At 39.1% G+C, this 21,282-nt stretch overlaps 1 protein-coding gene across 3 annotated transcripts in view; it reads right to left on the minus strand.

Moving 5' to 3' along the window:
• Nucleotides 1–2,279: 2,279 nt before the first annotated feature.
• Nucleotides 2,280–21,282, minus strand: part of cadps2 (Ca++-dependent secretion activator 2) — a 364,308-nt gene continuing 345,305 nt past the window's right edge. For 2 of the 3 annotated variants that reach the window (XM_060914773.1, XM_060914771.1), the window contains 7 exons: nucleotides 16,429–16,443; nucleotides 14,540–14,614; nucleotides 14,122–14,205; nucleotides 13,977–14,009; nucleotides 9,299–9,406; nucleotides 3,275–3,379; nucleotides 2,280–3,147 (listed from right to left, as the gene is read on the minus strand). In XM_060914773.1, coding sequence (XP_060770756.1) covers nucleotides 2,977–3,147; nucleotides 3,275–3,379; nucleotides 9,299–9,406; nucleotides 13,977–14,009; nucleotides 14,122–14,205; nucleotides 14,540–14,614; nucleotides 16,429–16,443 — 591 coding nt within the window. In that variant the 3' untranslated portion in view covers nucleotides 2,280–2,976. The remainder of the gene's footprint in view (nucleotides 3,148–3,274; nucleotides 3,380–9,298; nucleotides 9,407–13,976; nucleotides 14,010–14,121; nucleotides 14,206–14,539; nucleotides 14,615–16,428; nucleotides 16,444–21,282) is intronic. The other variant, XM_060914772.1, reaches the window with a different exon arrangement.

Below are 21,282 nucleotides of genomic sequence, written 5' to 3' on the forward strand. Positions count from 1 at the left end.
ATATACACACTGATAGTAGCTTATACTGTATATAAACTAACACCTTATGTACAACACTCAAATGTATAGTAAAGATATGCCCATCTGATAGATAGCAGCCTATAATAATAATGTCAATTTTATCCAATATAATAAGGAATTAGTAAACAAAAAAAATACAAGAATATGTGCGTATGTGATTGAGAGAGTAGCCTATAGTGAGGTCAAAATGTATTATACATGGTATATTTTATTAACAAACGTCATTATTTTTCATCAATATAAGCGAGATGATTCGCTGGCGCTTTGTTGGGATGGATGGGGTTGTGTAGCACCAGGCTAATAATTACCCGCAGTAACTTGTAAACAGTTTGAACGAAAATGTCTAAATGGAAAAACAGCAGTAATAACAGCATCAACCAAAGTTGTGTGGTTATAATCCCTAAAGCCACGCGTTTATAGCGCTCCAGCACTTCATTCAGTGAGAGAAAAGGAGGAGAGGAGAGAGGGAAGCGCTGCACTGCGGAACTCAGCACCGGGATGAGTGAACAGAAATACTCACACTTTATTTTATTTACTTCAGAGGAGAAACATGTTTGGTGGGTCGCGAGAAAGCGGAAATATGAAACGAAAGCCCCAGACTTGTTCAGTTTCTCCTGAAGTAAAGCGAGCAGCAGGCTGATGGGAATGCTGACTGTCTCTCAGTGGGCATCATCCTCACGCTGCTGTAGTTCACCGACTTATCCGTGTGAAATGGCGGCCTGTGCGGCGGATCATTAGGCCTGTATGCTGATGAGCCAACATTTCATACAGTAGAGGATGAGTGACCCGAGGCTTGAGCTTCTCGGCCAGATGGGCGGTAGGCGGAGGGCGCAGGCTGCTCTTTTCTCCAGCCTCAGAGAAATGCAAAGAGATTACACACACGGAGAGACACACGGACACACGGAGAGACACATGGACACAGAGATACATGGACACAGAGAGACACATGGAGAGACACACGGACACACGGAGAGACACATGGACACAGAGATACATGGACACACAGAGAGACACATGGAGAGACACACGGACACATGGACACACGGAGAGACACACGGACACATGGAGAGACACATGGACACACGGAGACACATGGACACAGACACATGGACAGACATGGACACACAGACACATGGAGAGACACACGGAGAGACAGAGATACACGGAGAGACAGACGGAGAGACACATGGAGAGATACATGGACACGGAGAGACATGGACACAGATACATGGACACATGGAGAGACACATGGACACACGGAGAGACACATGGAGAGACATGGACACAGAGACACATGGAGAGACAGAGATACACGGAGAGACAGACAGAGAGACACATGGAGAGATGGAGAGACACATGGACAGACACGGAAAGAGAGACAGACACATGGAGATATGGAGAGACGCACGTTGACACGAACAGACACAGCACAACTCCACAGCACTGTTTCATGCGTTAACGTGCTCAGCTCAATCCGTTTCCTCACACAAACATGTAGCCTGGATATGAAGCCTAACATCAGCTGCTCCATAATAAACATTCCTACACTACTCATTTATTAACCATTATCTACAGAATGACTCCATTATTAGAATCAAATATAACATTTTCTATGTAAAATATATTTTAAAATTATTATAGGCTACTATACACATTTGTGTTTCGTCCATGGATGAAAACATTTCTATACACTTCATTTGAATGGTCAGTGATGTTAAGATTGCACAAGCTAAGTTTATTACGAATGAAACTTATGGCTGTCTATCTATCTATCTATCTATCTATCTATCTATCTCCCCCATTTTGACTTGCACACAATGTTTAAACACAAGTTAACCCTCTGCTCTCTTCTTTCTCTATTTTTCTGTTTGCTTGTTTTTTTTTTGTCTGAACTCATGTGTGTTGTTCTATCTTTATGTTTGCCAAACTCACTCAGAAGGGGCAGAGAAGAGCTGGAAACTATACATATTTATTCATTTTGCTCCCAGACTTCATGGTCATCAGAAGAGAAGTGATGGTGGAGTTAAAGCTCAGTATTGTATATAAAGCTCACCATTGTAAATGATGCCTACCCTTTATTACAATTCATACCAGGTAAGGGTTTTTGTTTGTTTCCTCATATTTTAGGTCAACATTTTATAGCAATTTAAAATCGCAGCCTTTTTAAATGAGGTTTTTGTTTGTTTTTAAATCCTTGTTCTGGGTTAAAAGGACTTAACAGGTAGGAAGGTGTGTTCTCAAATAAATGACAACTGATATTAACATTAAAAACACTTTTAATTCCAACATTTCAAACACACCTGTTCAAACTCAGGTGCACAAAATACAATAGAAATCTGTCTGTCTCACTCACTCTCTCTCACACACACACACACACACACACACACAATTGGGTGACATTCTCTTAAGTAAAACATAACTAGGCAACAGCAACATAGACAATTAACACAACTCATTGTTAATTCTACAGAAGAACCAAAGTTCAAATCATGTTCCCAATAATATTATCACATAACACAAGCATCTTATTCCTGTTTCAGACTTCTGACTTGCGTGTGCAATGTTCATGCCACAGTGTAAAGCATTTGTGGTCCCATTTGTACCAAAGATAAGCTCCACAGACAAACCAGTTTTGTTTGTTCAGATTTTTACCGACATCTAGTCATCAGCAGCAGCACCTCTAGTGTTCACAGTCATAGTCAGCTTTGTTGGACATTAATTTACCAAATCACCAAACATCAAATGAAATATAACAAAGATACAGACATATGAACCATCAGCAGGTGGACAATGACCTATATTGTACAATCACACAGTAATAACAATATAGTTATGCTTGGACAAGAGGTGCTGTAGCATGGACAAATAGCTTTAGATAGGTTCTTTCAGTAGTGTTTTACATAAAACATCTAAACTGATCCAGATGATGACAAATCCGATGATGATGGACTGACATTAACCCTCCTCTTCATCGCTGTCTCTCATGCTGATGCCCTGGAGTCCATCTCCTGCAGACACTGCGGCTGTGGCCTCCTCTATAGTGAGTCGGTTGCAGATGGTCTCATGGTTCTTGTTGTTTAAGGTGCTGTCTAGAACACCCTGCAGCCTGAAGTCACGGTAGGACTTCTGCAAAATAAAGACAAAAGCCTCAAAAGACAAACTTCAAGGTTGTTTTGCTCAAAAACTGTTCTTTGATGGACTTTTTGCAACAAGAGTTGAAAATGCATGCAGAAAATGTTTGGGTTGGGATTACCTTGACTATCTTAATGAGGGTTTTGAGCTGATAGACATGGAGCTGCAGGTCCAGTCTGTCTGTCAGCCAAACACACACTGCCTTCATGGAAGCGTTGTACCATTGCTACGAACATAAGCAAAAAGAGGAAAAAAGCAGAACTTTGACTATAGTGTTTGAGAAGAAAGCAAATGCTCTGACTGGCCATCACTTCTTCCAATAGAATGAAACAGTGGCTTATGAAATTAATGTCCTGAGAGCAAACTCAACATTCAGGTAGGTCTGAATTTACAGTGATTTTCACAAAATGTCATGTGGGTATTAAGGACAAGGTAATGGGGAAATGCTGGAGGGTTGATTTTTTTTTTAAAATTAACTAATTCAATTTTTTTTAGAGCACAGAATGCAAATCCATGTGTTTTTCCCCTCAACTCACCTCCAGAAGATGAACAGTGACAAACTTCATACCAAACATACATCACATAAATATATGCCATGTGAATATTATTTGATAATAATTCAGTCATTATCATTGGTTGAAAAATTTATATTATAATTTAAGTTATGTCAATCTGTTAAAGCTGTCTACAATAGAATATTCTTAAAATCACATTAAAATCTATAGCAGTGATTTAAACTGTGCGAGACCAAGCTTGGCAGAGTTGAGGCACACGGACACCAAATCACTGCTGCTTTCTTTTTGTACAAGACCAACACTATTATTATTATTACTACTACTACACCATTAAAACATGTTGATGATAAAAACAGGAGAAGGTGAAGAACATGTACGTCTTCTGAAACTCACGCCATCAGCACACACATCTCAATGCACTCAGTTCCATGTCTGCATTTGGGCAATTCCATGTAAATGTCAACCTCACCATGCAAAAATAAAGCAACATGTAATACATCAAAACCACTCCCAGAGATCTCACCTAGGCCTGTATTTTACAGATGTGAATAAGTTGAACCAATTTGTAACCAACCTAATATGTCACTGTCAGTCTTTCTTTCTTATAATGTAAAACCCAAGCTAAAATCAACTTTGATCATGTACAATTCTATATTATTGCCACAAGCCACAGAAATGTATGCTAAAATCCACAAAACAGCAAAACAATAGCCATCCTAAATATTATTTAAGAACTTTGATAGTTTTAGCTGATATTTAGAGAGTTTTTCAAAGGGTTATGGTGGTTAAATTGCTGATTTTCTAAACATATGCCATGTCTATTTCAGACGCGTCACATCCATAACGGAATTATGTCACATCCATAACGCTGATTTTTTCTTCCTAGATTCTGCTTGAAATAGAAAATATTTTAAACAAAGGCTTTTTTTATTTTCAGCTAAGACTCCTTTATTAAATGCATGCCTGCATTTGGATATTATGTTTGCAATTTCACAGAGTTTGATGAATATGTGTAGTCACCCTGGAAATGGGGTATTTTTTCCGTCACATCCATAACGCAGGTCTTTTTTGGCATTTTCTAGAGTTCTAAATGTACTATGGGAATTCTTTTTTTCCCATGACTTCTCCAATATGAGAGGTCTTAAAAATATACAACAAATTTTAAAATACTGGAAAGGAATAAAAATTAACTAGGTCAGTTGTTGCCATTTTGAGTCCAAATGTCACATCCATAACGCTGGAATTGCTCATTTACAGGTTATTAGTGAAGACCTAAAACTGTGAAGGCAACGGAACGCACTGGATTGCATGATCAGCAACAGGATTATTGCACTCATACGTACTTAAGTGTTTTTTGTCATTGGTTTAAGATGTGCATTAAAAACAGTTGTCATGAAATGATTTCGTATTGTTTTGTCAGTTGACTGACTGCCTCTATGTCTTTGGAGTGTCACTACATCATCACCATATGACCGATACTGACCTGTTCAACTGAGTTTTAATCAAAAGATCAACTAATGATGAATATGGTTTTACTTCACATGGAATTATCGCTGTAAAGAGCTAAGAAGCCGATATAAAAAAAAATGCTTGGCGCAAAGACCTTATTATAAAGGAACAACAGCTCGTTAAATCTGATACACAGCAGACTCGTGCACATTACACTGCCATGGGGAAAAAAATAGTGTTCAAATTTATAAGTTATATTACAGTCATTAGTATGTATATGCACTCACATACTGACAAACACCAGCCTCATAGGAAACACAGATAAGTCTGTGTTCATGTTGTGCATTTGCTGTGTCAGTATTTTTAAACTAGAATAAACACTCAGTCACACTTGTACTCTTGCTATTATAATACATTCATGCTATTATCAGCCAATCATGTGGCAGCATTGCAATGCATAAATCCAAGATCAAGTTTATTCAAATTTTAGCTAAATAAGTACAATAAATCACGTACCCGCATATAGCTAAGTAGCTAGTCTAGGTGGGTTTGTAAATGCAAATATCTAAATATAATATCTAAAACAAAGCTTCTAGAGGAAATTTTATACAAAACAGATTTCCCCCCTTTTTTTCTTTACAAAAATCACGCAGATACAGGTCAACAGCTTCAGTTAATGTTCACATCAAATGTCAAAATGGGGGAAAGTGACTAACCATGGCATGGTTGTTGGTGTTAGTCAAGGTGTTCAGAACTGGTTCTCACTGGGGTTTTTTCTTTTTGCACCATTATAAACTCGAGACCGTTGTGTGTGAAAATCCCTGGAGATCAGTAGATTCTGAAATACTCAGACCAATCCATTAACAAAGTCAGATCACATTTTTCCTCACTCTGATGTTTGATATGAACATTAGCTGAAGCTCTTGCCCTGTATCTGCATGATTTTTTGCTTTACACTGCTGCCACATGATTGGCTGATTGGATAACTGCATGAAAATACAAGAGTGGAGGTGTTCCTATGAAAGTGGTCAGCGAGTGTATTTCATTTGGTATTTGAAAATAAATAAGTACACATTTAAAAAAAAAAAAAAAAAAGCCCATTTCTATTCTCAAATTTTACAGATGTCTGAGATTTTTTTCCCCCATGTACTCCGGGCTCCGTGAAAAACAAATTCTTTAGCAAACCAATGTAGTAAACAATTTTTCTCAGTCTCAGTTAGAACCGAAATATAATACAATCCAGCCATCAAGTAGAACGATACATATATAGCAGCATGTACATTTCCTTCTGATAGTATAATAAGAAAATGTCAGTCCAGTGGTGATGCTCTTTCGACAATACCTGATTAGGGTATTTATATAATACAATTAATTATCTTGAAAGACACAATTTTAATTTTTTTTTCTTTATTAAATAAATCCAGTATCAGGAAGAAATGTAGTGGTGATGTTCCCAATTGTCAAAATGTAGCAAAAAAAAAAACCCCAACCCTTTGCTTAACCATCTTTCTTTTCATGTGCACAACAGTAAGTCCGGCGTACATGATTATGAACCCCAGTCAGTCATCTCTGAAGTAATCAACAATACCACCTCCTGCACTTAATTGAATGCAGGAAAAATAGAAAAAGTGAGGCTCTTCTTAATTGAGGTGCTTAGCTAGGAGACAGAAACACAGACGCAAGGTGACAAGACACTAATTTGTGCAGGTGAGGGGGAGCAAGCTGCATTTCTCCATATTACTAGCAGTCAGACACGAACACATTACCGGGAACATTTCCTTCCTGCAGCAGTAATCACACACTTAAGTATCCTCTTGTCCTTATCATTAAGGAGGCAGTGAAGGGCATATGTGGCACCCGTGACCAAGTAGACGACTCTGGGCCCCTTGCCACGCAGACTTCATCACACTCTTAATAATGCTGATTTGCTGCTGCCTGCAAGGGCATGCACAGTGTGATTTCCACTAAGTATTTTGTCTTGGATAAACACAATGGTTCTACAGTAATATCCATATATTTTCCCACATACACTCCACCTACACTAGTGATTCAGTCAAAGGCAGAACTCATGCATGGAATACCAATCTATCCATACTAGTAAAAAAAAAATTACACAAAATAAGAATAAAGCCACGTGGACTGCTTCAGCAGCACTTTTTCCTCTTGCAGCCTGTTTGATGAAGAAGGGTCACTGGTGACACAGCAAGACCCTGCTGTCGGCTTCCTCTCCGTGTGCATGACTGGGTGTGTGTGAGGCGCATTAGGGAACGTGGGGAGTGTGTGTGAGGCACATTAAGCGTTCTGTGTGTCTCTCTCCTCACCACCGCTCTCCGACCCCAGCAAATAAACAGGAAAGCCCCAAACACAGCATCTTGCCAATCTTGCCCTGCACACGAAGTTTTCAAACACAATCTACACATACACTGCTGAGATAACTGCCTGTTGTGTGTGTACATGTCCTGTGTTGCTGCTCAACTGCCAACATAAACAACTGTGCGTCTTGTGTCTCCCTATTGTTTGACAAACCCATGGACATACAATTCTGAAAGACCAAACATGGACAAACTTATAAACAGGTTCACAAGAGAGTGAGTTCTTAGACACCGGAAATAGTCACAATACTGATGAGTGCTATTAACGAGGCCTCAATGCCTCTCCCACTAAAACGTTCCACACCTCCTTACACTTCTCACTCATGGTTATACAAAACAGAGCATAAAAGAGGCCAGGAGCAGGGGGTTGGGGGAGAGAGAGAGAGGGAGAAACTGTAAGAGACGGTGATCGATGTTAAGAAGAAGAAGAAACCTTTATTTGTCACATGCACACTTCAAGCACAGTGAAATTCATCCTCTGCATTTAACCCATGCGCGCACACCCAGAGCAGTGGGCAGCCACACCAGAGCGCCTGGGGAGCAGTCAGCGGTTAAGTATCTTGCTTAAGGGCACTTCAGCCCAAGCCCACCCCACGTTAACCTAACCTGCATGTCTTTGGACTGTGGGGGAAACCAGAGCACCCGGAGGAAACCCACGCGGACACGGGGAGAACATGCAAACTCCGCACAGAAAGGCCCTCGCCGGCTGCTGGGTTCAAACACAGAACCTTCTTGCTGTGAGGCGACCGTGCTAACCACTACACCACCATGCCGTGTTGACAGACTGATGTGAACTAATAAGCTGTGGATATGCAGATATCACAAATTTGACAGTTTTCAGAATTACTCCTGTTTTACACCTTACACACTATCATCAAGGAACAAGCCACAGCGTTTTAACATGTACACTGAATTCAGATTCAAAGCCTCATAACCCACCCTGTAACAGTGCTGAGACGTCTAAAGAGACTGTTGGAACAAATTACAGCCACTCGTATTTTGACACTAATCAAAATCAATATCTAAAAAGCCTCTGTACACCAGAACTGATGCTTCCTATTTATTTGATGGATGGCTTAATACGTGTATGATCCGTAGTGGAAGGATGTCAAACAGGTGACAGAAAGGTGAGCTCTTTTATTGCATATCACAGAAAATGGCTTTGCAAATGACTTTTAATGGAAGAAGATCAGAGGGCAAGATTATGTTCTTTTTATACAGCTCCCTATAGTCTGTGGATCATCTGAATATGACCCATTTTTTAAACGATTAATGGGTTTTTAATGCATTGAATAAAAAAAAAAAAATGCACAAAAAAAAAAATGACACACTGTTGAACAATTTGGTGCGCACTTCTCTCTGTTATTTAAACAGCGTGTGTACAATAGCCTTTAAATGTACTATATTGTCTGTGGGTGTATTGTCCAAGTTCCCCAAAACTGCAGGAATTAAAAAAAAAAAAAAAGACGGGGACGTGATCCCTTAAATAAGAATTTGTCCCTCACCAGCCCTCAGGTAAAGACTCTTTGTCTGAGTAGCTGTTACAGACAATTATGGGGAAACATTCAGTTTGAAAATAAACTTTAATAAACGTTTGATTCACGTTTGCATAATATAAAAAAAAAAAAAAGGCTGTAGCAACAGTAAACAGCACAGAAGAAAAACAATACCATAAATATACAGGGTTATAATACTCTGGGAAAGACATAATATAAGCAAGTGTGAAACTAAATGAAGCTGTACTTAACCCTTGCTTTCGCCCACTGCTGATACCACCGTGTGTGTGTGCGCGCGTGCTGAGGCACTTACGTCAAAGATTTTCTCTGTGTACAACTCATCATTCACACGGTCTCTGAGGATGTCCTGGTTTTGCCTCACAAATGTAATGTAGGTGTCTGCTAGATCCATGCCAGGTTTCTGAGAGAGAGAGAGAGAGAGAGAGAGAGAGAGAGAGAGAGAGAGAGCAGTGCATGCAAGATTGATTTGACAGAAATTAAACTGTAGTGAAAAAAAAACATTTACTATTTCTGAGATAAAAATATCAAGCATCTGTGCACGCAGGGATAAATCTGTCAGTCAATACCGCTACCTATGCCATGTTTACAGCAGCTCACTGTTGGTCAGTAGTGTTCAGTGAGTTTAAGACTAAGGCCCTGGAGGTATACTGTAAATATGACGGCACATTAGTTGCCATTAAAGAATAATAAAATTCATTATAACGCTCTTTATTTGACCAGGTGGAAAACAATAATGGACTAATATGCCCCTAAACTGCCCAGACAATGTCAGTGCAATCTTCTCAGCTTACCTGAGTAACAAATAAAAAAAAAAAAACATTGTTATTCACACTGGGAGGATGAGAGGAGGAAAGTGCTTGAATACTACTGTAATTGCTTTGACACCTTTCACACCCATTTCTCAAGGGCTGACAACCTGCGGGCAGAGCACGGCTCCTTATCACGCTATGTTTCCTTCGTCTCCTCCTACGCCACGGTGGAGGACGCAGGAACGCTACACCACAGCAAGGTGGAAATTCCCTTCCGGCTCTTGGGGGGAAACGGTGGAATAACTAGACATAAGATATCTGATGGACACTCCACTTCTCAAATTACTGATGGCTCAGATATGTGACAGCTGTTGTGTTCGTTGCAGCACAGCAGCATGACATTAAGAGCTTACCGTGTCACAGGTTTGTCTGAAACACTAAGCGCACACTTCCGATTTAACTCCAGTGTCAATCAAGTAAAACTAATACATTTTTACAGTCAGTCAGTATAATGTTAAAATAGCACGTCTTAGAACGGGATTGTACCTTAAGCTTTAGAATGATAAGACTTCCTGTATGACACAGACGCTCTGATATAAACACAGACACACAAAGATGATATGTGCTGTTTTAGGGAGCCAGTGAGGAGGGGAAGAAAAAAAAAAAGGCACCAAGTACAACGATGGCGGCTATCAAATTCATCTGACAGTCGCATTAAGATATTATGACTTTAATCATGCTGTATTTAACACATTCAATTTTTAATAAGACCAAGACAGTAAATATACTTTTACAGAGACTTTAAAAATTAGCAGTAACTCTGTATTCGCATTGTATAAACCACACAAAGAAAAAATTGTGTTGCTTCACAATTTTATCATAACCCATAATATATGAGGTTTGTTCAAGTTTCTTCATTAACATTATCCTGTTGCTTGTATTTAGGCTTTACAGCTGTTATCAAGGACATTCAGCTTGTTTTCACACAGGAATATAAATAAATAAGCATATGTATTAAATCTACCCGTTTGTATAGAGTCAGGTTCATAAGTATTCGGACAACAACCGTTTTCATACATTTTCTTTTCTTCTTCTGTATACCACCACAACTGATTTGAAATGAAGCAATCAAAATGGGATTGAAGTGTGTACTTCCAGCTTTACTTCAACTGGTTTAATGAAAATATTCCATTATTCTGGTACAAGTTCATCTTTGATTCATCTGTCCAAAGAATCTTGTTCCAGAACTGGGCAGACTTTCTCACAAAGTCTTATTTGGTCCGCATGTACCGTACCAGTGCTTTGCAGCATGAGGTAAACCCTCCGTATTTACATTCGTGAAAGCGCATCTCGATTGTAGACTTTGACTATGATACCCCTAACTCCTCGAGAGCGTTCTTGACCTGGGTAGATGTTGTGAAGGGGTTTTTCTTCACCAAGGAAAGAATTCTACAATCATCCACTTTAGTCGCCTTCTGTAGTCTTCTCGCTGTTTTAGTGTTGCTGATCTCACCAGTGCATTCCTTCTTTTTAAGAATGCACCAAAGTGATTTGGCCACTCAAAGTTTCTGCCATCTCTCTGAAAGGTCCGTTTTGTTTCAGCCTAATGATGACCACCTTCACTTGGGTCAGCATCTGCATATTGAGAGTTCCCATGAACAGCTACAAAATGTAAATTAAACACTTGGAATGAACTCCAAACCTTTTATCTCCTTAATTTGTCATGAAATAAATGACGCCATAACTGGCAATGAAACTGCTCATCAGTCAATTGTCCAATTACTTTTGAGCCTGTGAAAATGGCACGACTGTAAAAATGGCTGCGGTTCCTAAATGGTTGTGATATTTTTGTTAAACGCCTTGAACTACAAAATTACAAAAATTGTCACTGACCAAATACTTATAGACATGACAGTATGTATGTACGATATGTATAATTCTAGCATACAGCAGAGCCAACTTCATAAGGGTTTCCTATTCACTATATGCTCACTACATGGGGAATAACATAATGCATTTTTCATGATTTGGCCTAAAGATTAAGAAACTTGCGCTTTGACTTGCGCTTGCTTGGGTTTGACAACTAAAAGCAGAGCACACAGAATTTTAAACAATGAACATCATTTTGGCTTCCAAACAGTAAATATTATGAACATTTAAAGGTGCATTAAGTCAAAGTAATAGTCAAATAGGTGAGTTTGATGTTTGAATATATAAATTTTTTTCCTTGAGCCCAGTTGCCACCAGTGATAATGATGCTCCACCCCCAGAACCGACAGGGGACCACAGAGTTGAGTGTCTATAAACCAGAAGCCAGTTTTCCAAAAGGATCTTCTCAGCCACTTAACAGACTTGTGCTGAAACCATTGCTTAATCCATTTTTTATGATGTTCTACATATTATTGAGATTATTTATACAAGTAAGAAATGGAAAAAAAATACTATTACACCTTTAAATAGTGATCAAGCCATAAAACTTGTTCTAGTATCTGTTGGTGTGTGCACCGTCACCGCAAGCATCCCAGTGAGTCACATGGTAAAGCTTAACCAGGAAGCCCCTTCACCCCTTTTTGTGAGAGTGCGCCAAAGTAATCCCCCCCCTCGACATTCACAAGCAAACACACAAGTACACACAACCTGTCAGCGAACCCTCTTGGCCATCATTTGCACAGAATCACAAACAGCCCATGATGAGAGGACGAAGGAGCATTTGAGCCACAGCAGGGAGAACAATGCAAGAGCAACGAGGAATGGGCAGGGGTGCGGGACAGCCGGGGCGTGTGTGACTGAATCAATGCAGAGGTGTGGGATGGTGTGATTAAGGCCAGGTTAATGACCGGTTAAGCCGAGGGGATAAGCGACGGGGATGGGAAACAGACGAGAAAAAGGAGGAGAGACAAAATAGATGGTAATTACACAGAGTAGCTGCTCTGGCTTCCTGCCACTGCCTCATTCACTGCCCAGGTGCAGGTGTATAAATGCGTGCGAGTGTGAGATTGTGTGTGTGTGTGTGTGTGTGTGTGTGAGTGAGAGAGAGAGAGAGAGTGCGAGTGTGTGTGAACTGTTTGTATGGCATGTATGAGAATCTTCAAATAAGTTTGTGTTAAATAGTTTCAAGGTGGAGTGTGTATGTGAGAGCGTTAGCTTTGAATCAAAGCATGTGTTTGGGAGGGTGTGAATGTCTGACTCAACGTGTTTAGCTGAGCTACCAGCAGGGCTTGCCTTGCCAGAATACCCCAGTGCTTGAATGGCAGTCTTCACAAAAGAGCAGGAGAGCTTAAAATTTCGTGACAAGGGCCCAGAAATGTTCAGTGGCAAAGGCCAGACCACAGCCTGGCTCCCTCTCTCCTCCTGCACGGCTGTGAAATGGGCTTCCGAGGTGCTGGGTTGCCTCCACACAAAAGCGCAAGGTGGACGTTACATTCTCATTTAACACAGGAGGAGAGGATTTGCCGACTGCACACTGTAGGCTTCTGCGTGCCAAGAGCACATGTTTATCAGGCTGAAAGGTTTAAGTGATCACTGGAGCATGACAACATCATTGCTGCCTTGTTTTATGTTGTAATTTATGACATTTTAAAAGCTTTTAAGGACTAAGGATTGCACTAGGTAAAAACATCAGATCATGTCTTATGAATTTACAAAAAAAAAATACCTGCCCATATGATTGTTCTGCAATACATGTAATAGCAAAGCACTAATTCTACATGTTGTTTCTTTACAGAAATTAAAACCGTGTTGATTTCCTTGCCTCCTTGCCACCTCTCAGAACACAGTCCTCTCGCTACTTGTTGTGAAACCCGCTGTCGACAACTTTCTGGATTGCGAACCAAATCCAAGCCAAATGGGTTACCAATTAGTGTTACTTAGCCAGCTCTCAGATGCACCCTGGCACTACAATAGCTCATTGCAAAATTTTGCAACATTTAGCACTGCCATTTGATGAATAAATAGGAAATATTTCTCACATGATGGCAAGAGATACTGAAACAGCACTTGATACTTGCCCGTTGGTTTTCTTACTGAGAGAGGGCATGCCAGAAGGCTAGGCTGAAACACTCGGCAAAGTTGGATACCACATCTTACATGAGATTACAAAACTGGCAAACGCACAAATCACCGCATGTGCTAAATAAAATACTTTGTACACAGTCACATAGCAGGCACCAAAGCTTCATGCAGACAGTAAGCATTGAGAGTTCTAAGCTGAGTAACACTTACTGGGACGTCCACATACTTGGCTGCTGCTTTTACCTTTAAAAGAGGGTATGCATAAACTATACTGACTTTTTCTTTATATGCTTAAATGTACTATTTCAGTTTTTGAAACAGAAATGGAAGAGCAAAAACAAAACAAAACACTTACAGTAAAAGAAAGGATTGAAGAAAAAAAGGTTCCTTCATCATATCGTGAAAGCTTGGACAGCACGCCATCCAAAACAGCAGCAAACTGTGAGTGCAGAAGAAAGGGGAATTTAATACAAAATGAGACAATAAAAATGCATTTAAGCAGCACACGTACCACATAATGACAATCTTTTGCAGCCCATGAGAATGTGATAAAGAAGAAACTGAGTAACAGCAACTTCAGATGAAAACACCATCTCTGATATTGAGCTGCTAACTTCCTGAGTGAGAGGCTTCAAAAAAATCTAAAACTCTCTCACTCATAGACCTTCCTATATTCATTCAGTCTAAATGGAAGCGCTCGGAGGCATTCACTAGCACACACGAAGGCCAGCCGAAGAGCTAGCAAAAGCCAACCTTAAGGAAGCAAATAGTACCTTTGAAACCAGGCAGGAGATCATTTCTTTAAAAGCCTCATCGATCAGAACATCAATTTTAGAATGGTACTGTTGCTGTGGAGATGGGCACATAATACATGGCTTGTTAATATAACATGATGGCTTACAGCACAGATAGAAATAGGGTTACAACAAAAATGAAAGCAGAACTGATTGCTGAAACACAGGCTTAAAACCTCATGTACATGCACAGAACAAGAGTCATCCCTTTATTATTTTAACCCGACAAAAAAACAAACAAAAACAGTAAGTAAGAATTATCTGACACAAAGTATTAATTGCTTTACGTATAATCCTTTGGTCATTGCAATTGCCAGTTCCCATATTCATACCCTAACGTTAATCTCAAGCATCTGCAAATATAATCTCACTTCACAGTAAATGAACAAACAGCATAATCACATAAATGTATATTGTCAAGTAGAAGAATCGTCCCATGTAACAGGGCTGAGTTAAGCAGCTAATAGGCCCCATTATACTACTGAATGGAATTCCTTTCCCCGTTCAGGGCAAAGGAATCTGAAGGATATTTTTTTAAAGCGGGCCGCAGGAAGGGCAGTGCTGTGTTTCTTGAAAAGTCTCATCTAGCTGCAGTGACCAAAGGCTCAATCTGGCTTCAATTAATCTTGCATTATTTATCCGGATCATTTATTTTTGCCTAAAAAAAAGGGATGCTGACAAAGATAGGAAGAAAGGTATGGAACGACTCTAAAGAAGAGCAAACGAGAGATAGAGGGACAGAGAAAGCAGAGGGAGGGAGACAGGGAGTGAGTGTGTGTGTGTGAGAGAGAGAGAGAGAGAGAGAGAGAGAGAGAGAGAGAGAGAGAGAGAGAAAGGGAAAGAGAGCCTCCATTCGGCTCCATTGAATAGATGCCTTTGCTGCATGCAAGGCAAGCGGGAGTTCATCTCTGCCAACAATGCCCTTTCACAGCACATCTAAAGAACACCCAAATTAAAAATTTCAATCAATAAAGAGCGTAGATCAGTGACAAATTGAGGGTGCTGAGAGGTCACCACTGGCATCCCTAATTTTCTTTCCACTATTTTTCAGTACATCAAATGGCAATTTTTCCATAAACGGAATTATGGGCAAATCTTAAGGACTTTTTTACCTCAATTAACACTTCCATGTTTGCTTTTTATCTAACAGTGGGGGCCAAATTGCAAGGGCTCTTTCTGCATCAGAGGGGATTAAATTGTGGGGTCTTTGCTGTGTGTGAAAACCAAAAGAACAATAATTTCTTTTGAAAACATTTATCTGGGAGCAACCCAATAAGAGGCACTTCAGGGAGAAAGCAGTTTCTAAAGAGTAACCTTGCATTCTAAAATGCAGCAACCTCTTTCAATGAATGCATGAACAGGCAAAGGTATATGGTAGTAAAAATCATCATCTATATATTACAAACACACACTACATACACATTTTGTACAGACTGAGCCGAATGAGGAGCAATTTGTGAAGCCTAAATTACAAAAGATTCATAACCTAAAACTGTCTGTAAGTAATGCTCTTTTTAAATTCCAGAAACATTCTGCCATTTCATTCTGAAATGTACAATGTTTTAATACAGAGTGATGCATTTCAAATTTATATCTTCACTGCTGCACAGCAACAATGTTTTAAAATATTGTGATGAAATGTTTGCAAGTCACAGAGAAATGTATTAATGATGGAAAATAAAAGAGAAGTGAAGGGAGTGCTGGACAAACGAATTGCAACAAGTGCTGAGCTGAGAGATGATCATGGAATAGAATTTATGACCTAAAATGTTTTCCCAAGTAGACTTTTAATATAATATATGTTTAAACATGAATGCTTGTATACACAATTAGTGTTTTACAAGCCTGACAAAAGATGGCAGACTCACCCACTGTTGGTCCACCTTAGATTCATGCAATGATGAGCAGGACACATGAAAAGAAAAACAAACAAGATTGTAAAACAGACAAAGAAGATCCTAGATAAATGAAGGAAGGAATGACGTCACTTCCCATCCCTGATGAAGTGAAGGAGTTGACAGCTTGGGTATGTCCAAGAATTTTGTGCAGTAAAAAGTTTTTAAAACCTTTCTATGGAAGAGAAATGAAATTATGACCTGAAAATATGGCATACAACAAAAAGGATGAATGGATCTATTATATGAAATGATAAACAAAAATGCACAAATAAGATGGAGTAAGTGACATACTGGCTGCCTGATTAGTCATATGTTCCTATGGCTCTGCTAAGAAAGACTGGCCTTAGGAAAGAGCAAGATGTATTTGGTAAGATGTATTAAGGTGTGTTTTTGTTCGCACTACTTTCTCATCTTGAGATGAGGTCTTTAGACTCTCTCATTTTAAAACTGAAATATAATATACTTAAATATAAAATACCACACACACACACCCCTCCAACCACAAGGGGGGGATGCTTTGATTTAGTTGGATCAGCGACCATCTTTGAAGTTGCTGTTACTGTGAGGTCAAGGTTTTCTGAGCTGAAAGGATGACCCACTCATTTTGTTCTCAAAAAGTGCAGACCACTCATACCAAATCACAAGAAAACATTATGACCAGTTGGTGCTTCTTTATAAGGTTCTATGGACATGTTTGAGAGAAATACAAATAAGACCTAGGCCATATTTAATAATCACATAATCGTGCTACAGTTAAACACACTGCGCATGCACTTTAATGACCTTGAGCAAGTCAGTACCGTGTCAGTATTGTGATCAACCCCGAGCTTTTTTTTTTTTAATATGGAAAGAGAAATGTCCTAAAACCCTTGTAATTTTTTTAAAATCCCCAAATCACACAGGTTATACCTTCATACACGATGGCAAACAAAAATGTTCTTCTGTGCAAAGCATTCTAAATAAACTGCATAATCAGTTATAAAACCAACTGCAGCACTTTTTGTTTGGTAATTCAGTTTCTTGTGAAGATACTTCTATTAAAAAGAGTAAATTCTCTTTACTGGACACTTTTTACAGAATTAATATGCACTGTAATAAATGATTCTGTGGTCATGTAGATTTTAAATAATGGATGAAGTAAAATATATTCAATATAATTTTGTGGCGCTTAAGTAAATATCAAAAATGCTTGGAATAAAATCCACGTATTCTAGTTAAATAAAACATAAGGATTTTGTTTATGCAAGTTTACGTGAGTGAATCCAACCTAATGTAATCAGACAGTTTTTGATTGAAAAACACTTCCTGTCTTAGCGTGCTTTTTTGGATGCAGCAGGCGATCATGTAGCCACAAGACATTTGAAGGGAATGCAGTAGGTGAGTGTCCTGTCCCTCTTCTTCTACATTGTTCGTCTCGCAAATACTTGTGTTAGCTGGTTGACTAAGGTAAAGAAAGCTATTTTGTTTTCACTAAAAAGCTGTTCCTTAAATTATAGCGTTTTAATGGGTTGTTGAAAGTTGATTGTTTTTAGGTAGTTGACTAAGGAGCTTTTACATACACTGCTTAACTTAATTTATCTGCACAGCATAAATGTCAGCAAGAAGGGAAGAGACATGAATATGTAGTAGGTTGATGTTGTGCTATATCATGAACAGGACATTGTACATTTTGGAAGAATTCTGTATGAATCGAATCACAGACTTTTATTTTGAAAGATGTGGGTCAGCATTTCTACTATCATGTTTCCTAAGTGGTAGTGTTAGTCAAACTGGTTTGAAAATTTTTACACCGGCTCAACCCTAGTATTCATGCTTGCATGCATGAAGGGCCAAATGTCAGTTCTGTTCACAGTTGCAAGTGGCCAGCTCACAGTTGAAGTCATAGATTCACAAAATCATGTACATTGTCCACTCTGAAGTGGCATTGTGGTCTGACAAAGCCCTATAGTGAAGCAGGCAAGTAAAATACTATTAGAATCGATAGGCATGATGAGCAAATACACACAAATAAGATCCAGATTGTACAAAAACAGAATTTTCCTACAAGTGTTTACATTTCTAAATTAGAGAAATGCCCACAGTGATTTTTTTTTTTTTGTGATTGACTTGTCACTTGTTACATTCGTCTCCAGGACTCAGTGTGCCCTTCGGTTGAGAGGACCAGCGAGGTTGTGTTGGAGAACATGGGGAACATCTCAAAGAATTAAACGTTGGCGAACTTAATTTGCATTAACCAAATTCAAGGACTGTAATTTCTTTAATAGGTTAGATGCTTTTGTCAAGTAGATTGATACAGATGTGAGAGACAAGGTGTTGCCCTGCCTCGTCATGCCCCACCAGAACAGCCTCAGTGCTTGTCATAGATTCTCCAAATCTCTGAGCTATATGCACACACATGCCTGTGCAAAAGTCTTAGGCACCCCTTTTTTTCATACAAACTTTGTTATAGATTTCTATTTTATGACTTCTACATTATCGAGTCAGAACAAAAACATTTTAGAGTTCCAAACATTTGTTTTCCAACCCAAACTTAAATGTTACAGAAAAAAAAAAAGTTTGTATCTGAGCTGCATATTACTTAAGAGAGCACTTTTCAGATTAAAAAAGAAAACGTAATGAAGGCTGCTGGGTTTTGTCGCAAAATGAAGAAGCGAGTGTGACAGTCAAAGTGTCCAGAAGAACTGTGGCTGGTTCTGTAAGATGCTCAGTAAAACCTACAGCTCATTTCCACATAAAACTGCACTCATTGTACTGGAGACTACCCCCCCAAGCAAATGGTCGTCTCACACCAAATTCACTTTGTTTCATTTATTATGGTTTACTGCTGTTTATAGTATTTTTTTTTTTACATGTTGAAACATATTTTGTTATTTTTTTAAACCATTTTTGGTTTACAGCATTTCTTTACATGTGCCTAAGACTTCTGCACCGTACTGTGTGTACTTATATATATATATATATATATATATATATATATATATATATATATATATATATAGGGCGAAATGGGCTGCATGAAGACTCATTATAAAAACTAGAAAAGCACTTGGAGAGCGCAGACCTCCGCCAAGAATCCTTTAAAAAAATCCGGGATCCAGAAGGTGATCTGGATCACCGCCAAAATGTAATGGATTGTTACTTGTGCCCAGTCACACCTTTGGAAAAAATTTCAGAGCAATCCGTTCATTACTTTTTCCGTAATGTTGCTAACAGACAAACCAACAAACAAACAAACCAACGCTACCGAAAACATGACCTCCTTGGCGGAGGTAACAAACATACATTTGAGAGTTCAGTGGTATAAAACCAGTGCTGGTCTACAGCGATATGGAAAAAAAAGTGATGTGGTCAAGACAAGTCATCCTTCACCATGTTCTTGACAAGTGGGTGAGTGCGCATGTGTGGCGTACAACAAGAGAAAAGGTCCAAGACTGTTGGAGCATGAAAATGGCGTGAATCATCTGCTATGGCCCTCACAGTCACCCAACTGAATACCAATGGGAGATTTTGGACTAATGCATTAAACAGTGCTCTTCACCATCATTATCAAACCACCAAATGAGGTAACATTTTTTGGAAGGATGGTGTTCCATCCCTCCAGTCGAATTCCAGAGACTTGTATAATCTATGCCAATGAGCAATGAAGCTGTTCTGGCAACACATGGTGACCCAACACCTTTCTGACAACACCACCACCTTCTTTTTATGAGGATTCAGGTCAGGGGATGTCGTTTTGTTTTCCATGAACTGCGGGATTGAAAAAACTCTGAGACGGTAACAGTGAATAGGGGCTCTTAATAAACTTGAAATTTTGCTTTAATTTGTCATCCACCTGTACACTGACATGGCTGAAACAGTTAAGTCAAGTTTATTGACAACATAAGAAGGTATTACAGTAAAAAGGAATAAGATAGGAAGGCATTATTATTATTATTATTATTATTATTATTATTATTATTAAAAGTGAACAAAAATAATACTAAATACTACTACTTCTGCTACTACTAATAATAATTTGGATAATGTTATATCCAACAACTTACTTTCAACCTAACTAAATGTTTGCGGGAAAAGATGTTATTAGTTTGCTTTTAAAAGATGATATGGTTGTAGCAGACCTTAGCTCATGTGGTAGAGAATTCCAAAGGGTCGGACCATAATGACTGAAGGCGCTATAACCTGATTTAGAATTTATTCTGGGTATAGTGAGGAGACCTTAGCTTGATGGTCTAAAGCAGTGATTCTCAAACTGTGGTACGCGTACCACTAGTGGTACGCGGGCTCCATTCTAGTGGTACGCCAAAGAATCACTTAATTAAATATAAATAAAATTTAAAAAATAAAATAAAACGTGAAATACTATCCATAATATCCGAATGGATGAAAATATCTTATCAACCGATGACAAGAAAATGGAAGGAGATACAAATTAAGTTAATAATTTTAAAAAGTTTGCAAGTGCTTCTGGGTAGCCATACGTAGCGTACGTACGCATTCCCGCCGGTTCCGCTGACAGACGGTTATCCGCCATTGGTAGACTAGGCTGTGATGGGAAAAGGTGGAGGTGGCTTTGCTAATTATGACGAGTGCGACAAAATTACTGCCGTGGCTTAAATCCGCGAATGGGAGCGTGGATCAGGGGAGAGGGAGAACTGAAGATGTGTGTGAGCTGAGCGCAGATGCTAATGACAGTGGCAAAACCAGCCCCAAAACTGCTAGCAAACGGCAGAAACCAGTGAGGAGGAAGTATGACGAAAAATACATAAAACTGGGATTCATTTGGAGCGGGACAGAGGAGCTGCCCAGGCCGCAGTGTGTTGTATG

The sequence above is a fragment of the Neoarius graeffei genome, chromosome 2, assembly GCF_027579695.1.
Source record: "Neoarius graeffei isolate fNeoGra1 chromosome 2, fNeoGra1.pri, whole genome shotgun sequence".
In the NCBI taxonomy this organism is placed as follows: Eukaryota; Metazoa; Chordata; class Actinopteri; order Siluriformes; family Ariidae; genus Neoarius; species Neoarius graeffei.